The sequence below is a fragment of the Urocitellus parryii genome, chromosome 15 (assembly GCF_045843805.1).
Source record: "Urocitellus parryii isolate mUroPar1 chromosome 15, mUroPar1.hap1, whole genome shotgun sequence".
NCBI classification, from domain to species: Eukaryota; Metazoa; Chordata; class Mammalia; order Rodentia; family Sciuridae; genus Urocitellus; species Urocitellus parryii.
This window is the reverse complement of record NC_135545.1, coordinates 730,879-750,768: the sequence shown is the minus strand read 5'-3', so window position 1 is coordinate 750,768 and position 19,890 is coordinate 730,879. Positions and strand designations below refer to the sequence as shown.

The window sequence follows — 19,890 nt, the reverse complement described above, 5'->3', positions numbered from 1 at the left end:
CCCTTGTTATGGAAATGAGCTCCAGCTCTTGCTCAGGTAAAGATTTTGGTATTATAATTGAAAGAAAAGTGACCACAACACTCGGAGCATCTTTATTGCAGCAGTGCAACAAAGAGAAAAGAAAGAAGGAAAGAAGTGGGAGGGGGCAGCTGGGGAAGGCTTTTATAGCCCTTCTGCTGTGCTGCCTAAATCTAACAGGGTCTCTGGGTTGGCAAGCTGCCTTGTTGGCACACAAGGGGGTTAAGTGCTCGGCCTGGAGCAGGGGCTTGAGCGTTTGGGCTTGAAGCAAACAGGTGATAAAGAACCAGACAGAGGGTTTGAGCAGCCAGGTCATCCTGCAACTAACTTTGTTTGGCATGCCCTGCAGACAGCTTACTCAGCCTGTCCCGTACCTAACAATAATGAAGTAAATTTCCATCTTTTGGTCACTTGTGCATTATCCTTAAGGTATCTTATGTAATATCATCTCTGAAAAATAAATTTAAGAAGATGTATTGGAACAACTTACTTGGGGGCTCAAGGTACAGAAATGGGAGAGAGTCTATCTTCTGCTTTTCCTGGCTATTAAATGGTATAGACAGTCTGCATCCCGTTTTCTCAGGCTGCTAGTAAGGAAAAGCCTGCAACCTGCTTTATCAGGCTGCCTCTCCGCTAACAGGTGTGCAGACATGCTTGCCATGTGTGATTTCAGCTGGCACCTCCAAGGGGTCAGAGAGGAAGGGGATAATGAGTTGCCATGAACAGTGGGGAGACAGGGGTTAGAAGGCCTTCCAGAGGAGCAACCATGTGGTAACAGAGGGCAGGCAGGAAGCATGGGAACACGCATGGGCCTAGAGGACAGTCCCTGCAAGCTGTAACCAGGGGTAGCCGCAGAGGCCAAGTCCCCACCGTTAACGCCAGGGCTAGCCCAGAAGGCTTGTCCTGCTGCTCCATCGGTATTCAAGTCCTCCCTGCAGGCTCAAGCCTAGCTCTTGCCTGCAGAGCGCCTGCTGGATGCAGAGCACCCCAGCTCCTCCCGCTCGCAGGTCTCCCTGGAGCCCTGGGCACTACGTTACCCAGAATGCCCTGCTCCAGGAGCCGCTAAGCCAATGAGCGCCCAGAGAGGAGTGTTTCCGGCGTGGGCCATTGTGTGGGCGGGACTTCCGGCGCGGCTCCGCCGGCGCTGGTCTTAGCGGTCTTTGGATCTGTGCGAGTTGTCGGAGCTTTGTCCTCCGGGAAGCGACCAGGCTGGGCTGGCGTCCGGAGGGGTCCGAGGGGCGGTGGCCACTTTGGCCGTGTCCCCGTCGCACGCGCAGAGGCCCATGGCCGAAGCCGGCCCCGCTCGGGTAAGTGGTCCTCCCCGCCGCGCTGTGCTCGCCTCCCCACAGTGTCCGAGTGAGGGGCTCTGCCCGGGAGCCGCAGGCCAGGCTCTGTCCAGCCCGGTCGGGGCTCGTGAGGGAGGTGGAGCGGGAAACTACGCCTGAGGCCCGGCGTGTGTCCTGTCGAGGAGGGTCGAGTGGAGAGCTCTACCTTGGTCCTTAGGTCGTTGGTAGCCACGGAGAACAGCCACAGAAGAGGGACCTAGTCTGACTTCAAGCTTTTCCAGAAGCTTCTCACTGTTAGGACCAGAAGGAGGGGTTCAAGGCCTGAGAGTTCCTCGAGTTAGCACTGAGGCTCCAATATAATGAAAGCCTCCCTCCTCAAGTCACCTGGCTTCCAGCTGGGAACGAGTACAGCAGGGGCTGAGCCTCTGGAGCCCTGCCATGACCATCTGCCTCTCATGACCTCCCTCTTCCTACAGGTTTCCATGAGTGCAGAAGCCCATAGGGACCTCACCGAGGTGAGTAGTGTATGACACAGGCCCTCCGCCTCCCCCACCCCCAGGATTTTTTTTTTTTTAAATGAATCCCTTCTCTTGATGCTCATCGTTCCTTGGACCAAAGGACCTTTAACAAACCCAAGCCTAAGATCCTGATTCTATTTGGGAGTTATTTTAGGTAGTTCCTATAGAGATATGAAAAGCTTTCCCCTAATGCGTATGTGCTTGGAGGTGAAGCTGCACTGGTTCATGGAGTTCCAGGTTTCTTTTCTATTTCAGAGGATCTAAAAGTAGCAGGGCAGGATTCAGAGCTGAATGACTGTCAGAATTTATGGCAGCAGTGGGAGTTGTAGAGAAGGGAAGGAAGATGATCTGATGCTGGTCTCATCAGCCTCCATGTTATGCCATGGAGAACTCGGTCAGTAGGAGGGACACAATAGGAAGGCCAGGGAAGAGGCTACCATAATACTCTAGGTAAGTGCTGTTAGTGGCTTGAACCAGTACGGCTACTGTGGAGGTAAGAGAAGTGGTAGGATTCTGGATTCATTTTCTTAATTAGACCTGCCTGGATTTTCAGATTTTGAGGATGAGAGAGGGGGAGAGAGAAAGATACTATTGAGGCATTACTTCGGGCTTTTGGGGTTTAGTATCTGGAAGAAAGGAAACTCCATCAGCTGGACTGTAAAGTTACCAGTAAGGTTTATTTCACTGGGGATATCAGAATTTTGGTTTTTAGGTACTTACATCTAAGATGTTGGTTGAACAATTAGTAGAGACATCAAGTTCTGGCCACATCGGTTTGGAATTTGGGGAATGGTTTAAGATGGAGACATTTAAAAGATATAGTTAGTGTTTGACCCATAACTAGGAGGAATTATATTTGTCATAATAGTAGTGCTGTGCACAGCCCAGGTAAGGGAAAATGGAGCTGTGCCTGGGTCTTGTACTTGGACACCTGAGTAGACATGGTAAGCATCATAAACAGATGTGGAGAGAGAATTGACCATGGAAGGGCATGACAAAATAGATTATCTGGTAGGTGGCTAAGGCTTCTAAGGCATAAGGGAGATAGAATGGTTACAGAAACAGGAATAATTAGAAGATGACACCAAGGACATGACTGAATTTGTCTTCCCCTCCAAATTTCTTACATTGAAATTCTAATCCTAGAGCTGAGGCCTGTGAGAGGTAATTAAATCATGAGGATGGAGTCCTTGTGTCTGGTATTAGTGAATGCCCTTTTAAGAAGAGGTCAGAGAATAGCTAGTGATCTTTTAACTATGTGGAGATACAAGGGGAAGTCAGCAGTCTACAGTCTGAAAGAGGACTCTCACCAGAGCCTGACCATGATGCACCCTGAATTCAGCCTCCAGATCTGTGAGAGATTCCTGTTATTAATAAGCTACCCAATGAGTAGTATTTTTTTACAGCAGCACAATTGAAGATACTCAGTCTAGTGCTCATTCACCATGCTACAGGCTCACCAGGATTGTCCACTCAAGCAGATAGCTAAGTTTGGGGGCACAGTGATCATCTGTGAGTGTCACTGGGTCTGGGGTAGAATGTCATTGAGGCTCTGAGATAATTTGGTCACTGAGTTTGAGGGTTAAGAGTAAAAGGAAAGCTGTAACTGGTAAGTGGACATCAAAATCAGTAGAAATAGAGGACAAGAGTTGTTTGAAATCCTTAAGTGATCCTGGGTAGCTGAGATTGAAGCAAGGAACAGAATCAGACAGCCAGGCCTTCCGGCAGGCTCCTGGACTGCATGTTTCTGGAGGCACCATCTGGAGGACCACTGAGGAATGGTCTAACAGAAGGGGAGACTGCATTACATGCCAAGTCCACAGTGAAGATGGTATTGTCCTGCCTACCTTCCTGATGGCTATGGGAGGACACAGTGATACTGAGACCATGATAGTGAGCTTCAGAGGCACTGGGATGTGGTATCCCTCTGAGATAGGAATGTAGGAAGAAGGGCAAACAGGATGGACAAGCAAGTGGATGAACTTGGAATTCTAGAGGAGAAGTTTATTGTGGAGTGACCTTTCCCCATTATGGCAGGACTGTGTGACCTTTGAGGACGTGGCCATTTACTTCTCACAGGAAGAATGGAGACTACTTGATGAGGCTCAGAGGCTTTTGTACCTCGGTGTGATGCTGCAGAACTTTGTACTTGCAAGCTCACTGGGTAAGGCTCTTACACTCACCCTAGTGTCTCTGTCCTCTTTTTCCCCAAACAGATTCACCTTTTCCCGGCCTTACAATCTGTTAAACTCTTCAGTTTCCTGTCATATGTGCCAGGGACGCCAGCACTGAGCTGTGTGCACTGTTTGCACCCTAACACATGTGCCCTGTGTGGTCTGGGAGTTAAGTATCTTGCATTCAGGCTACTGGATCTCAACTTTTTGCCATCTCTCTGGCTATGTCCACAATCATGATACCTTTTTTCACAGCTCCCCCACCCCTCACCTTTTGCTAGTTGACCTTTTCTTGTGACTGCTTGTGGCATAACAGACATTGTCATAGTCCATACTTGGAACCATGGAACCATGGGCTATTATTATCATACCCCCCACACAAACACACACTTTTTTTTTTTTTTTGTAGTTGTAGATGGACAGAATGCCTTTTTCATTTTATTTTATTTTATTTTATTTTTTAATGTGATACTGAGGATCAAATCCAGTGTGTCACACATGCCAGGCAAGCATTCCGACACTGAGCTACAGCCCCAGTCCCTGTATCCCCCTTTTTAAAATAATCTTTATTTTTCTCTCCTATGGCCTGTTGTATCCTGAGATGATCTGTATGGCACGTTGTGTCTTTTCTTTCCTGTGGACCCTGCTTCAAAAGGTCCCATGTAGTGATCGTACTTAGGGTGTGGGGAGAAACCTGGTTCCTTCATAGAGTGAACATGATTTCAGAAGAGGCCTGGGCCTGATGTGTGGCACATAGAAAGTAGCGTACATCCAGGCTATTTTCAAATCATAAAAGGAACCTGTCCTCTGTCCACCACTGTTTTGGTGCAGGTACCACTAGCCAAACTTCATTTCCATGTTTTCTTCCCCATACATCTCAGTTTTTTTGTGGGAGGATGGTGGTTTACCAGGGATTGAACTCGGGGGTGCTTAACCACTGAGCCACATCCCCAGACCTATTTTGTATTTTATTTAGGTTCTCATTGAATTGCTTAGCACCTTGCTTCTGCTGAGGCTAGCTTTGAATTCATGATCCTCCTGTCTCAGCCTCCCAAGCTGTTAGGATTACAGGCATGCACCACTGCACCCAGCCATGAACTTTTTTGATTTCTCATTTCATGTAACTTCCAGCACCCATCCATCCACATCTTTCTGGTCTTCATGCCTCATCTGTTCTTTTATACTGCTCTATGCAGTGTATTCCAACACTACCTCACACACACTGATAAAGTGTACACATACATCACATTAACCTGAATACTTGCCACGCAGTTTTGTGTGGATTTTCCTGGGCTTGGAGTCAACCTACCATCTATATGACATGTACCTGTTACTAGCAAACAGCATCCTGCTGAAGGCTGTGTGGTGAGTTCTAGAGATGTGACCACAGTGTTAAAGCAGCTTAAGGCTGTTTGCAGAGGAGTGAGTTGAAGACTACTTCTTCTTATGACCCATCCATCTTTGTAATCTTCAACTGGTAAGGCCTCCCCAATTCTGTGACTTTGAGAGACATCATATTGCCATATAGCCCCTTCCTCAACCTGTCCCTGTATCTCTTATTCATAGAAAAAATCTTGGAATCATTGGTAGAGTGTGCATGGTGGTGCCTCCTCCTTCACACATAGTCATCATACATTTCATTAGCAATTCTCTGCTTTCAGGTTGTGGGCATGGAACAGAGGATGAAGAGATACCTTCTGAGCAGAAGGTTTCAGTAGCAGTTTCACAGGTCAGGACTTCTAAGGCAGGTTCATCCATGCAGAAGACTTACCTCTGTGAAAAATGTTTCCCAATTCTGCAGGACATTTTGCACCTGGATGATCTACCTGGGCAGAAATTCAGAATTGGGACATATGCAGATCTTCACCAGCACCAAAAGCATCACAGTACAAAGAAGCTCTTGATGAGGGACGTTGAAAAATCCTCGTATTTGAAACACTTCCTGTTCCGCATGTCAAGGAAGCCCTTTGCCAGTTGGGAGATTGAGAAGGACCTCCCAGCCATGTGGAGCCTTGTCAAGTCCCCAGCATTTCCCAGTAGTGAAAAGCCCAATAATACCTCCAAGGGTGGGGAGGTCAGTCATAGTCATAAAAGTCATAAGTCAAGAGAATGTGGGAATTCTGTCAGCCACAAGCACACTCTTGTTCACCGCCCCAAAGTTACCACTGGTAAAAAGCTTTATGAGTGCAGCAAATGTGGGAAAACCTTCCGTGGCAAGTACTCACTTGATCAGCACCAGAGGGTACACACTGGAGAAAGGCCTTGGGAGTGCAGTGAATGTGGGAAATTCTTTAGCCAAACCTCCCACCTGAATGATCACCGGAGAATTCACACTGGAGAAAGGCCTTATGAGTGCAGTGAATGTGGAAAATTATTTAGACAAAACTCCAGCCTTGTTGACCACCAGAAAATTCATACTGGAGCAAGGCCTTATGAGTGCAGTCAGTGTGGGAAATCCTTTAGCCAAAAAGCCACCCTGGTTAAACACCAGAGAGTTCACACTGGAGAAAGACCTTATAAGTGTGGTGAGTGTGGGAATTGCTTTAGTCAAAGTGCCATTCTTAATCAGCACCGCAGAATTCACACTGGAGCAAAGCCTTATGAGTGTGGTCAGTGTGGGAAATCCTTTAGCCAAAAAGCTACACTCATTAAACACCAGAGAGTTCACACTGGAGAAAGGCCTTATAAATGTGGCGAATGTGGGAAATCCTTTAGTCAAAGCTCCATCCTTATTCAACACCGGAGGATTCACACTGGAGCGAGACCCTATGAGTGTAACCAGTGTGGAAAATCCTTTAGCCAAAAGTCTGGCCTCATTCAACATCAGGTAGTTCACACTGGAGAAAGGCCTTATGAGTGTGACACGTGTGGGAATTCCTTCAGTCAATGTTCTAGCCTCATTCACCACCAAAAATGTCACAACGCGTAGGGGCATCATGAAAGCAACAAATACAGGGAAGTTTTCAGCCCAAGGTTTAGCAGCTCCTGAAAGCCCACACTTGAGAAAGGCCTTAGACCTGCAGGAGGTGTCATCTTTTTCAGAGAGGCTTTGTGAAGGAACCACCTGCCTAAAGTTAACACACTTCCTACTACCCAGTGAGGGCAGTGTCCCCGTGTGTTCGTGATGAGTGAGCCTTCCAGGAGCTCCATGCACTTCTCAACTGATGGGGGCCATGTCAAGAGCTAAGTCACTGCCACTGTCTCTGGTAGAAGGCATCTTCCTCTGCCACTTTGCACAGTGTCCATCGGTCACTGGAGCACGTGAGGGAAGGCGAATGCTTATTCCCTGGAGGAAGTCTTGAGCAACCTGGGCCTTCAGGGAGAGTTCTTTCCCTTTTCTGACTGATTAAAGCACACGTATAACCTAGTTTTTACCATGAAAACCTAGTCTGCTGGAGGCTTTCAGGAATGGCTGATTTTCTTCATCAAAAAGTTGTTTTTTCAGTCTCACATGACAGTTGGGTTAATTTTTTCAGCCTTCTATTTACCAAATGGTAACTACCTGCCTTGCATTAGTCTTGATTGTGTGCTAATAAATGCCTTATTGTTAAAGCTACCTTTAATTATGGGGTTGAGTTTACTATGTCGGGAGGCTGGAAGACACTTTGTGATATTTGAAAGGATGGACAGCTTTCATGGGTCAACTGTTCTTCAGGGACAGTAAAATAACAGTTCTCATTTTGCTTTCAGGCTGGTTTGTATTGCTGCCCTAGACAACATGGGAAATAATGCAGGATTTTACCCTGATTTGTGGTTTGGATGGTCACAATTTTCTGTGAGACTATAGGTCCACCTGGGGAGAGGCCAGCTGTTGTGACAGGTTTCTGTGATTGGGTGAATAGAATGAATTCACTCTGTTGTTCCCAGAGGATGTTGTTTTGCAATGCCCATGTGGAGGAGAAAATGTTCACAGGGCTTTACAAGAAGCCATCTGCCTTGATACCAGTCATTCCATTTCATAGATTGGTGTCACTCATATGATGGCTGGAGCCAGCTGTGAACCTTAATTGGTTTAGAAATCATAAATACTGGGTGTGGAGAAGGAACTTACAGTAAACTGCATGAAATGTGCCTCTTGCAAAGGTGCATCCACATATCTTCCAGTGACTGAGCATTCACAGGACCTAGAGGTCTGTGTATGCCCAATAGCTGTGGTCATTGTCAAGGAAAATAAAGGTTTTGTGGATTCATATTGTCTTTCTGGGTTGTTCACCTGAAGTGCATTGCTGTAGAAGCAGGAAAATAAGGAGATCATGGTGATCCTACAGTCCAGGGTTATAGCTCTGGTGATCCTGTCAGTGTTCTGTTGTTTGATATTACAACAGCATTCCTTACTGCACCAATAGAGAGCTGCCCTTTCCCATGCATGAGGATGGAGATAGTGGAATCAACATGGGTTATTACCAGAAAAATAGTTTAGGCTTTGAATTTGGTTTTGGAATCACTTTTTATAAACTTATTTATATATAGTTACTTGGAATAACTGATGTTTATGGTGTATAATTTGAAAAGTTTTGTCTCATAAATTCCTGAAACCATTATAGTGATCATAAATATATCTACAATTTACCTCATGCCATATTATCTCCCCATATTCCCCAGGTTTGCAAGTATCCAGTAATTTACTTTTATTCACATGACAATAACTTGTGAATGAAATATTTTATGAATCCAACTACACATTTTTTGCTACATGATTATTTTGAGAAAGAATCATCTCTACTGCTTATATGAACAGTTCATCCTTTTATTGCTGAGTCATATTCAGTTCTATGGATATGCTATTGTTTATTTTCTATCTATTTATCTATTTATTTATTTGTGCTGGGGATTGAACCCAGGGCCTTGTGCATGCAAGGTAAGCACTCTACCAACTGAGCTATGTGCCCAGCCTTTATTCTCCCATCACTTAATGGGCAGTTGGATTATTTCCTTTTTGGGGATGTTAAAAACAAAGCTACTGTGAATACAGGCATAGGATTCTTAATGTGCATATGTGGTTTATTTCTCCTGTGAAAATAATTCAGAGTATGTGTTTTGCATTAAAAGAAAACTGTCAAACTGATCTAGACTTATTGTACTCACTGAATTCCCACCAACAATATGTGAACATTTCTGTCCTTCTACCTTCTAGCCAGTACTTGAAATGATTAGTCTTTTAAATTTGAGCTGTTTTAATGTATTATGGCATCTCACTGTAGTTTTAATTGCATCTTTCTGATGTTTCATAATGTTGGGAATGTTTTGTTTGCCACTTATGTATCTTCTTTTAAAAAGGCTATCTTTTTGCCTATTTTAAAATGTGTGTTGGTGATGTAGTTTTCACTAACAAATAGACATGTATAACAAGAACATATTGGAACTTACTCATTCTTCAGTAAATGAGGGTCTTTGCTAAATAGGAAATTGTTTTTGAATGTTGGAAAAATATTTTCTCAAATTTTTTTGCAAGTGCAGGAACTTACAGTAAACCGCAGTCACAGACACTATATGTTTTAAGCATTTTGTGCATTATTAGTAACAGCAAACCCTCTTTTTAGAATTTGTCAATTACCCTAGTAGAATACTCTCACCATGGCCAATTCAAGTTCTAAAATGATGTCACTGAACATAGAGTTGGGAAGAGATATGCAATAGCACATAATTATGTTTTATTCTCATCATACTGATATAGTAGTCACAAATATTCAGATGTAAAACAGTAAAATAATTAGAAAGTAACAACTTTTGAGTATCACCTTAGATTTTTCAAGGTAGCTTGATGTGTAATTGTCATACAATAAACTATGCATATTTAAAGTGTATAATTCCTTTTTTATGTCAGTACTCAGAGTTTTTTTTTTCAGTTTCCTACAAAATTGACTTGTTCCTTAAGACATATTTGTTTGATTTCAGTTAATTATATATGACTTTTACATACATAATTTTAGTAGTTTCGTAAATCCCTACTATCTACAAATACCATTAGTGTTTAAAACATTATTCATTTATTGAGGTTTCTGGGTCTTTTGTTCATCAAAATTTCCCACATTCTGTATTTGGTTATCTTGCATTTTTTCTGATGTCACTAAACATACTAACTCTCTATATTCCCTTTGCACTAGATATTTAATTAGATGAAGAGAACCAAAATAATGCACATAGTTAAAAGAGGGAATTTGTTAGATTGTCTTACATGATAGGTGCTGGATCATCCCACAAAGGCTATTGACAGGCTGGAGAGGCGAGGAAAATAGTAGCTATCCAGTCCAAGAAACCGGAACCCTCACCAAGGGGATGAATTAATGTGCAGACCCAGCCAGAAGTTGGAGGCCTGAAAGCCCCCTGGAGAGTCACTGATGGGAGTTTGAGTTCAAAGACTGAAGAATTGTAATCTGATGTTCACAGGTGAGGCAGCAGCCAAAATCATCATCATCATCATCATCATCATCATTATCATCATCATCATCAGCAGCAGCAGCAGCATGTGCTTAAGAAGAAACAAGCTTGCACATATGGGAACTTCCCCCTTCGTCTGCTTTTTGTTCTATCTGGGCCCCTAGCCTATTAGATTGTGCTTCTCATATCAGGATGGGTCTTCCCCTCAGTTGGCTGACCCACAAGACAATTGTTTCTGAAAAAACTCACACAAACACACAGTCAGAAATGTGCTTTACTAATTCTCTAAGCATCTCTTGATTTAGTCAAGCTACAACCAAAATTAACTATCATTGATCTTGTAGGGTTTTTTGTTTTGTTTTGTTTGTTACTAGGTGTTGAATCCAGGGGTGCTCTATCACTGATCTACATCCCAAGCCCTTTTAAATTTTATTTTGAGATAGGATTTCACTAAATTGGTCATCTCAAATTTGCAGTCCTCCTGCCTCAGTCTCTAAGTTGCTGGCATTACAGTCATGTGCCATTATACCCAGCACTACCACAGATATTAATAAGAGGTTTGATTGAAGTCTGATTCCACAGGTAATTATGTAATAGTGACACACCTGTGCAGTCTTTTTTCCCCCTTTCAGCCTATCTATTCGTGGGGTAAAAAGCTAAGACACTCTATACTTTAAGGATTATCTTCATATTGTGCAATTTGCTAGCACGCCATAGGCCTGCATGGAAACAAAAACATCTCAGGTACTGAATTTTGCAGTGTTGTGGGGCAGGTTGCTCAGAGAACACAGCAAGTCTGAGTTATGTCCAAATTGAAGAGTCTTTATTCTGATCAACCAGCACTGCTCCCTGCAGGACCAAGTTGTCTCTGCAGGAAACAGTCTTGAGCCTCACCTTTTTAGGATATTTGAAGGCAAAAACCAATTCTGGGTTGATGTAGCTGCAAGCAAGGAGGTACAGAAGCTACACTGGAAAATGCGATGGGTACATAAGTATTTCCAATGGGGCTTTCCAGGTTGGCATAGCAGCAAGCAAGCAGAAGGGAAGTGGGTCAAAATGACTCTAATTAAGTATGTTAGAGAATGGTTACTACCATCTAGACAATTAATCTCCAGTTTCCCAGATGGAGTTGGTTATCCATTTTGTGTGGAAGACTAAATATTCAGGGTGACCATATACATATCAATTTCTTGTTAACAAAATTTTCGACATATGGTGGGCTCAACTATGTTCTTAGAACTGTGCTTCTTAGTTACCACCAATCAAGACTCAAGTTCTTAGGATTCTCACCTACCTTTCTAGATGTTTGTATCATTCTCACTGGGTAACCCTATTAATCTGTATTAGTTGTAATTTGCTTCACTCCACAGATAGTCTTTCTCAGATAGTCTCCAGACCTCTTGTAGACAGTGTCATTGCACTAACAGGTGACATAATGATTTCCCAGCAATATGAGATAATCAAGTCCAAACTCTATGTTCATCTGTCCATATTCCACACTTGGAAAATATTTGTGGCAAGTAGTATACCCTCAAATAAATTACAAACACAATTGCAGAAGAAAGAAAAATGGTTCTGTCCTAATAATTGTTTAATTGACACCAATATGTTCCATTCCTTGGGTTTACCTACTGTTTATGTGTTACCAACGTCCCGTCTATACTTTAAAATTTATCTCCTAAGACCAGGACATTATTCTTCACAGCCACATGTTTTTTTTAAAGTCAAATTTAGTTAGATTAGCTTCAATAAACACTGTCATCTAATATACATTATATTCTGTTTTCACTAGTTGGTTAAAATATTCCCTTTATAGTGTCTTCTTTACTGACTGGGGACACATTTTGTGATTTATCTCTCAGCCTCCTTCAATCTGGGGCACTTCCTCAGCCTTTGTCTTTTATGGACTTGCCTTTTTGTGGATTGGTGGCCAGGTGTTTTAGAGAATGGAAACATTTAAATGATGAAACTGTTCAAGTTCAGACCATTGTTTCTAGGAGAAATCTAAAGCAATTCACCTTTCACCTCAATTAGTTCGAATTCCTATATTAGGTGATTAAAAAACCAACTCATGTCCTTTCCATTCACAGCACATTTGTAAAAATATACAATGTTAATGATTGTGATCACTGTAAAACACACAATGTGTTAATGACACTTTCAGAGAGGTGTGTGAGTCTCTAAGGAACAGAAAGTTCACTCTGGATCAGGGTGCTTAGCGATAAATGGCTTATTTTAATTTGAATAGAAAAGACTAGTCTGCTCTGTTGACTCTGAAAGAGAGACCAATTTCATAAGTGAGTTAAGGAATCAAATAGAGATTTAGTACCACAGAGTCAACCAAAAAAGTCTCCATCAAAAAACCAAACTAAGTGAGATTTGAGCTCAAAGAAAAAATACCTAAGCTTCTATTAATTCTCCCGACAGAAGCACACCTGCAATATCTCCTTTTCTTCCTGAAGTGCCAGTAAAGCCAAGTGACTTACACTGTAGATCCCAAGATGTCTTGATTCAAGCACTTCTGTTCACATTTCTTGGAGAATCTGATAAATTCAAGATTCTTGTGAAATGATTTGGGAGAGGCTGACCTCACAAGGAGAAAAACAATTTCACTTCACACCACATTTGTAAAAATATACAATGTGAAAATACCTAATGTCAGAAAGACATTAGGTAAAGTGATAGGAACTCCCCCAACTTACGAAGAAAAGACAGAGAAAAAAAGAGGAAATACTGATTACCCAGGTTTATATGTATTGAATTATCACATCATGCCCCCAAAACATATGCAATTAGTACTTATCAATTAGAAAAAAGACAGAAGGGAGGAGAGAGGATGAAGACCACATTGGCCAAGTGCAAACTCCACATGAGGACGAGCTCAAACAACATGGTATGAATCTTCCAGGAAAAGAGGGAATGAGGAAAAAAAGTTTTAGACCCTGGAAAGTACTGCTGATGCATCTATACAAAAATAACTATGACTTGGTTTTTAGTCAGTTGTATAAATCACTCTACAAAAATGATATTCAAGTTGACAACACAATGTTAAAAATTAACAAATATAGAGTAAGAGAGAGTCAGAAATGAATAAAGAAGAGAATTTAAAAGAGTAAAGGAAGAGGAAAAGGTCCAGTGAAATATCCTGACTCAGAATTATGCCTAAGAAGAAAAACACAGAGATAACAGATAAGGAAACAGATGGAGTGCACAGATGAAAATCCACAACAGAGAAGGCTCTAGCACACCATATCACAAAACACGTGCTGGGCGAAAACGGAGCCTTCTGACGTGATTCCTAGAAGAAATAAAGAGTAGAGAATCACCTTTCTATTAAAAACTCTTTTTCCAAGTTAGTCCCTAAGCAGTGGTTCAAAGAGAGTTCCCACAAGGAGCACCAGGGACGCAGAGTAGCCTCAGAAATAAGAGCCATGGCAAGCCCGTCAGCAGAGGCTGCAGGTTCCTTTAGGGTCATATTAACCTCTCCACCACTATGCGGGGGGGATTTGTACCAAGCTGAGACACCTCTGTGCACTTTGTGTAGGGGCTTTTTGTCCTATTTTACAAATCCCTAATTACCTCCCTGCTAAGCGAGTGATGCCCCATCTGCTCTGAAAGCACACAGCATTTATACAGAAAGCTGAATGCTGGAATTTGCCATTGCTTTTGAATGCAATCTCAGTAGACCCTGACAGATGCCCCTTAAAAGTTTTCTGTGCTCTGATGGGACTGAAGGTGGGCTGAGGAGGCAGGGGCCACTTTTGTCTTGTAATAATATTTTATTTCCTTTCCTTTCAAAGCAGCCCCCATCTTGGATCCAACCAACCATTCATTACATTCAGACAGTGTACTGGCTGTCTTTTTCCCCCACCCTCCCACCAGCCCAAATAGGCATAAGAGCTCATCCCTGCTCCTCTTATGCCTTCATCTCCTCTTTTCCATTGTGCTGACCACATTCTAATATTACATAGGATTCAGCACCTGATTTTGTATTTATTCCTCTGTGTTCCTGGAATACAGTGTTAGCTCCTTGATAGCTGGAGTCTTTGTTTCCTGGCTTGTTTCATGCCTGTAAGAGTACCTGAAATGCAGCAGTGTTCAATGAACATTTGTTGGGGCCATGTATAAACACACTACTCCAGCACCAAGTTCATCTTCACCACCCAAGCAGTAGGTCATAAATGCCTTAATACTCCCTCTGAGCAAGTAGCACTCAAGGGTTTGAATAATGGGGAAAAATGTATTTGGATAACTAAGTCATGCTTGGGCAAGGTCCAGCACAGCTCTGCATTTCTCCCTTCTCAGACTTCAGTACCTGCTGCTCAGATTTTTATGGGGGAGGTCACTCAGAAGACACCAAATCCCAGTTTTGTCCAAATTGAAGAGTCTTTATTGTCCAACTAGTCAGGACTGCTCCCTAAAGGGCCACACTGTCTCTGCAGGAAACAGCATCAACATTTTAGGAAACCAGAAAAACCACATCCAGGTTGGCATAGCAACTAATAAGCAAGCAAGCTGAATAAAGCCATTAGCAAAAAATTGCAATGTCCTTAATCATATTTTCATTCTCATTCAGCATTTCTCATGGGATTTTTCCATAATCATAATCAAAAGAGAAATGGATCAAAATGACCCTAGTTGAGTACCAGTTAAAGAATGGCTACTAATGATTTTCCAACAAGGTACACTGCCCAAGGAAAAGGGGAACCAAAGAGAATGATTTTACATTGTATAAGAATTGCTCTTTTGTGTTGCTAAGTATGGTATGCTAGGCAATTAGTAATGGGTACAGAAGCGGGGCTTTCCCATGGGAGAAGCATTATCTTACATGATATGGGGTCTCAGGGTAAAATGGAGTCTGTTTGGTCATTGCCCATATAGCCTGGCCATACAAGATTTTGCAGACATCTTAACTGTTCTCACCTATCACATATTCATTTAACTAGAGGCATTTCTGCATGTATCTGTGAAAGCTGTGGAATTAAGATGAACTTTTGTAATTTAAACAATTCTTCTCCTTAAGTAATCTCAACTTTCAACTCAAGTACTGACCCTGTAATTGCAGATGAGTCAAGAATCACCTCCCAGCAAACAAATGAGAGGATGGCATTCCCAAACTGCACTTCCAGGTTCACACCTCAGCTCTGTGAGGCCTCTAGGTCCTCGTCAGCCTGTCCAGGCACAGGGGCTCTATCATTGTCTCCTCTTTTGCGACAGGCGGAATATTACTAAAAGGAAATGCCTGTACCTCGGCTGGGAATCAGCATTTGGGTGAAAGCTGCCCCCTTGGTGGATCAGCATCCTGACTCTGCAGACAGGAAAGGCCCTCCTCCACCCCCGCTGCAGGGTAGCCCAGTGGCCCCTTCCCTGTGGTGAGTCTTCTCCGAGGAACCAGTGGAAGAGCTACACTTTAGTCCCTTCGGGAGCACGAAGTCTCCCCCAGGTGGCGGTCTGCAGCCCATTCTTCCACTTTACGGCTGTCTGGGAACAATTCTCTCACCGCCGAAGGTAACAAAAGCTTTCCTCTTCGCATATTTCCACAAAAACACGGATGGACTATGAATGGACTCCGAGTCACATTTGATGTGGCATGCCCATTTGGGGAACATCTGAAAGAATTTGCCTCCCGGCATTTCTGGGATCCTGGCTGGAAGCACTGGGTGCTTTCGGGGTGTGGGCCCTTTAATAGCAGCGAGGCCCCGCCCCGCCCGGCGTCTCCGGGGACGCCAACTTTCTGGAGACTACATTACCCAGGAGACGCTGCGGCGCCGGTGCTCTTAAAGTCACTTCCGTGCGTGCGTGGGGCGTGTGGGCGGGACATCCGGCATCTTCCTCGCGGACATCTTGTGGAGCGCCCAGCGGGACCGTGGGAGGCGGGGCTCTGCAGCGCCGGGCCGGTTCCGCGCTGACGGACGCCGGAGACTAGGAGGGGACGCTGTCCCCGCCGCAGAGTGGGTGGGCGCTGGGCTCAAGGGCGGAGCGCCGGGCCGGAGTGCGGCCGAGCGTGGGGCGAGGAGCCGCGGCGTCGTGGGACGGCGAGCCGCGGGCGCGAACCCACGGGTGAGCAGGCGGATGGCTGGTCGGGCGTTGCGGGTTTGCTGTGCCCTCGGAGCCGAGCCGGTCCCCCGCGCCCTTGTGGCGCACCCGGGGGCGACGCCGCCCAGGCGGGCGCGGGGTGTCGGGCTGGAGGGTGGAGCCGCCGGCCCGCGCGCGAGGCTGCCGCCCCGGGGATCCGACCTGGGGAGGGCGGTGAGGACGCTGGTGCCGCGGCGGCCTCGCCGGGGCCTGCGCTGTAGGCAGCGCCCTCTCCCCGAGCCCCTCGCCTGGGTTCTCTGGTGCCACTTCCCAGCGGGGTTCTGGTCTCCCCGCTCCGTGTGCTCCCTAACTCCTCTGCAGCTGCTCCAGGGGGCCTGGGGGTCAGGCGGTCAGCCCTGTGCATCCCACCACTCGTTGGGAGTCTCTTGTCTTGACACCTCTGGGCTCCAGCTTCTGCCACCTTTGTCTAGTTGACCTTTCGTTGGGTCCACCTGTGCCATGTCGCCATTTGTGGACCCTACTGGTAGTACCAGCAAGACATTTTTATTTTGTTATGTTCGTTTCTTTGGTGGGCTACTCAGAGCCAGTGCTTTGAGTTCCCTGTCCCATCTTCCCCCGGTGACTTGTATCCTCCAGATCCTTTGAGGTTGCGGACTGTAATGAGAGAGAACCCTGGGTTCCTCAGAGGTTATGAGGCTCCCACAGCAGGAGAGGCTTGGACGGACACTGGTGGTTCCCTGGTGGGGAAGGCACGACTTCTGTGCTGTGTTCTGTTGGTACCAGGAATTTGCCATGATTTGATTCCAAAGCCAGAGGCCATGCCTCATTTCAGTCTTGCCTCCCTGTTCGGGACACTTGTCATTTCTTATTCCAGACCCAGGGCTGTTTCTACCTCTCTCTCTGCAGTACTTTCCAACATACATGAACGCATCAGATGTGCAGATACCCTTCAGTAGTCCTTGCACCCCCATCCTTTGTTTTTAATAGATTTCCTGGGCAGAGACATGCATTCCTGCATAGTGTTTATCTGTCACCAACAGCCAGCCAAGGCCTTGCTGAATGCCATTTGCAGAGGATGAGGTTGTAGCCTGCTGACCTTTTCTGCCTGTGCTACATTGTCGTGTCTTTGTCCCTTGTGAGGCCTTCTCCATTCTATAAACTTTAGGTCCCTATACAGCAGACTTTCAAATCTGAGCCCCATCCAGCCAATAGTCCCATAGACTTAACCCTGAGGGTACTAGACTCACAGTTGTGATGGATTGCCCCATCTACCAAAGTCATCTTGTGTGTCAGCACTATTTTTCTGCTTTCAGGGTGTTGGTGCAGAGTGAAGGATGGAAGCAGAGCATTTCTGTAGGAGTATTGCATGGTAGCACTGATACATCTACTAGGTGCGTCCATGCAAGCAGCTCACCCTTGTGATTTATGTGGCACCATCTTGAAACATATTTTGTTCCTGGAAGGAACACACTGTGGACTTCAGACTTACACATGAGGGGTATATGGGAGACAGTTGTCGTTCATTAAAGACTTTAACTGGAACTTAAAGCCTTACAGTGTAGAGAAACCTTCACAAAGAGATGAAGGCAAGACTTCATTGGTGAAGAACTGCAGAGTTTGTGAAGAGCTCACTTATTAGAAAACCCCTTTAAATGTGAGGTGGAGCAGAAGAACTTCCAGGCTAGCTTGGGCCATTGCCAACAAAAGATCACCCATAACAAGAGGAAGACGGCCCAGAGAACTGCAAGCAGGGAGATCCTGCATGTTGGACAAATGCATTACAAATGCAGTGAATGTGGGAAAGCTTTCAGTCGCAAAGATACACTTGTCCAGCACCAGAGGATCCATAGTGGGGAAAAGCCTTATGAGTGCAGCGAGTGTGGGAAAGCCTTTAGTCGAAAAGCTACACTGGTCCAGCACCAGAGGATCCACACTGGAGAAAGACCGTATGAGTGCAATGAATGTGGAAAAGCCTTTAGTCGAAAAGACAATCTTACTCAGCACAAGAGAATCCACACAGGAGAAATGCCTTATAAGTGTGGTGAATGTGGAAAATATTTTAGCCATCACTCTAACCTAATTGTACACCAGAGAGTGCACAACGGAGCAAGGCCTTACAAGTGCAATGATTGTGGGAAAGTCTTCAGACACAAATCCACACTTGTTCAGCATGAAAGCATCCATACAGGGGAAAATCCGTATGATTGCAGTGATTGTGGGAAATCCTTTGGCCACAAATACACTCTTATTAAACATCAGCGAATTCACACTGAGACTAAGCCTTTTGAGTGCACTGAATGTGGCAAGTTCTTTAGTCGGAGTTCTGACTTTATTGCACACCAGAGGGTTCACACAGGGGAAAGGCCTTTTGTGTGCAGTAAATGTGGGAAAGACTTCATCAGGACCTCCCACCTAGTTCGGCATCAGAAAGTGCACACGGGAGAAAGGCCCTACGAGTGCAGTGAGTGTGGCAAGGCCTATAGCTTAAGCTCCCACCTCATTCGGCACCAGAAAATACATGCTGCAGGCAGGCTTTAGCTGAGCTGTTCACACAGCAGGATTCGTCAGTGAGATGTCAGGCCTCACGTGAACGTTCACACAGGGACATACCTTGTTTGCCAGGTATTCAGCGGCTTTCCAGGTCTGTGTTGCACTTCCTGACCACCTCAAGTTTATGCCAGAACTCATGCCTGAACTCATCTCAACTGCTCCAGCTTAGTTACCCAACATCTTCAGGGACAGTAGCACTTGTACTCTCTCCAATGCCCAGGGTGAGCCATGGGACATCGGAGTTCAGAGGGTCCTCATTCCCTTTTGTGTGACTAGAGGGTGTGAGTGTGACCCATCTCTGGTGGCTTTCAGATGTTTTCTTTCATGATGGACGTTTGTTGATCTTACATAAAATCTGGCCTTGAACTCATGGGCTCAAATGATCCTGAGGCCTCAGCCCTCACGTAGTTGGGATCACAAGCACATGTCACTGTGCCCAGCTTTTACTTGAAATTTCAATGGATAAGTTTTCAGCCTCCCGAGTCACCTAGCCTGGAAAAGTACTTCCTCATGTTGCTCTGGTTTGTAATAATAAAGGCCTTATAATTTAAGCCACCTTTAACCTTGGGGGTCTTTTCATTTTCTAGAATGGATTGAGAACAGAATTAGGCCCTGCCTGTGTGGGGACCTCCAGCTTTCTGTGGACAAGGTGTGGGTGGAGAAGTTCTCCGTTCAGCTTTGATGTTAATTCTTCCCAATTCATGTTTCTCAGAGATTGGTTTTTCATGGGATGAACTTCTAAATATGGGTTTGTAACAAAGGGACACATGCAGACTGGGACAGTTTTATTCTCTGGTGTCCAGTTTCTCTCTTACTGATTTTGTTCCCTGTATCAGTTCAATCCTTTTGGTCTTTATTTCCTCCTCTTTAGTGGTTCTTGGGTAATTCTTCCACTTTCCACTAATGGCTGATGTCCCTAGTGTGTCATGT

The 19,890-nt window shown here is 44.8% G+C and overlaps 1 protein-coding gene across 2 annotated transcripts; it reads left to right on the top strand.

Moving 5' to 3' along the window:
* Window positions 1–1,160: 1,160 nt before the first annotated feature.
* On the top strand, window positions 1,161–19,494 carry LOC113175466 (uncharacterized). Of its 2 annotated transcripts, XM_026379712.2 has the most exons (5): window positions 1,161–1,325; window positions 1,781–1,819; window positions 3,860–3,986; window positions 5,658–6,823; window positions 18,250–19,494. In XM_026379712.2, the coding sequence occupies exons 1-5, from the start codon at window positions 1,302–1,304 to the stop codon at window positions 18,946–18,948; spliced, it is 2,055 nt and encodes a 684-aa protein (XP_026235497.1). In that variant the 5' UTR covers window positions 1,161–1,301; the 3' UTR covers window positions 18,949–19,494. The 2 variants fall into 2 exon arrangements, with proteins under 2 accessions (XP_026235497.1, XP_026235496.1); XM_026379711.2 differs by lacking the exons at window positions 1,161–1,325; window positions 3,860–3,986; window positions 18,250–19,494 and having other exon boundaries at window positions 1,797–1,819; window positions 5,658–9,281.
* Window positions 19,495–19,890: the final 396 nt, after the last annotated feature.

Coding starts and splice junctions, on each gene's coding strand:
- LOC113175466 (XM_026379712.2), top strand. CDS start 1,302: ATGGCCGAAGCCGGCCCCGCTCGG. Junction 1,326..1,780: donor CCGAAGCCGGCCCCGCTCGG/GTAAGTGGTCCT, acceptor CTCTTCCTACAG/GTTTCCATGAGTGCAGAAGC. Junction 1,820..3,859: donor CCCATAGGGACCTCACCGAG/GTGAGTAGTGTA, acceptor CCATTATGGCAG/GACTGTGTGACCTTTGAGGA.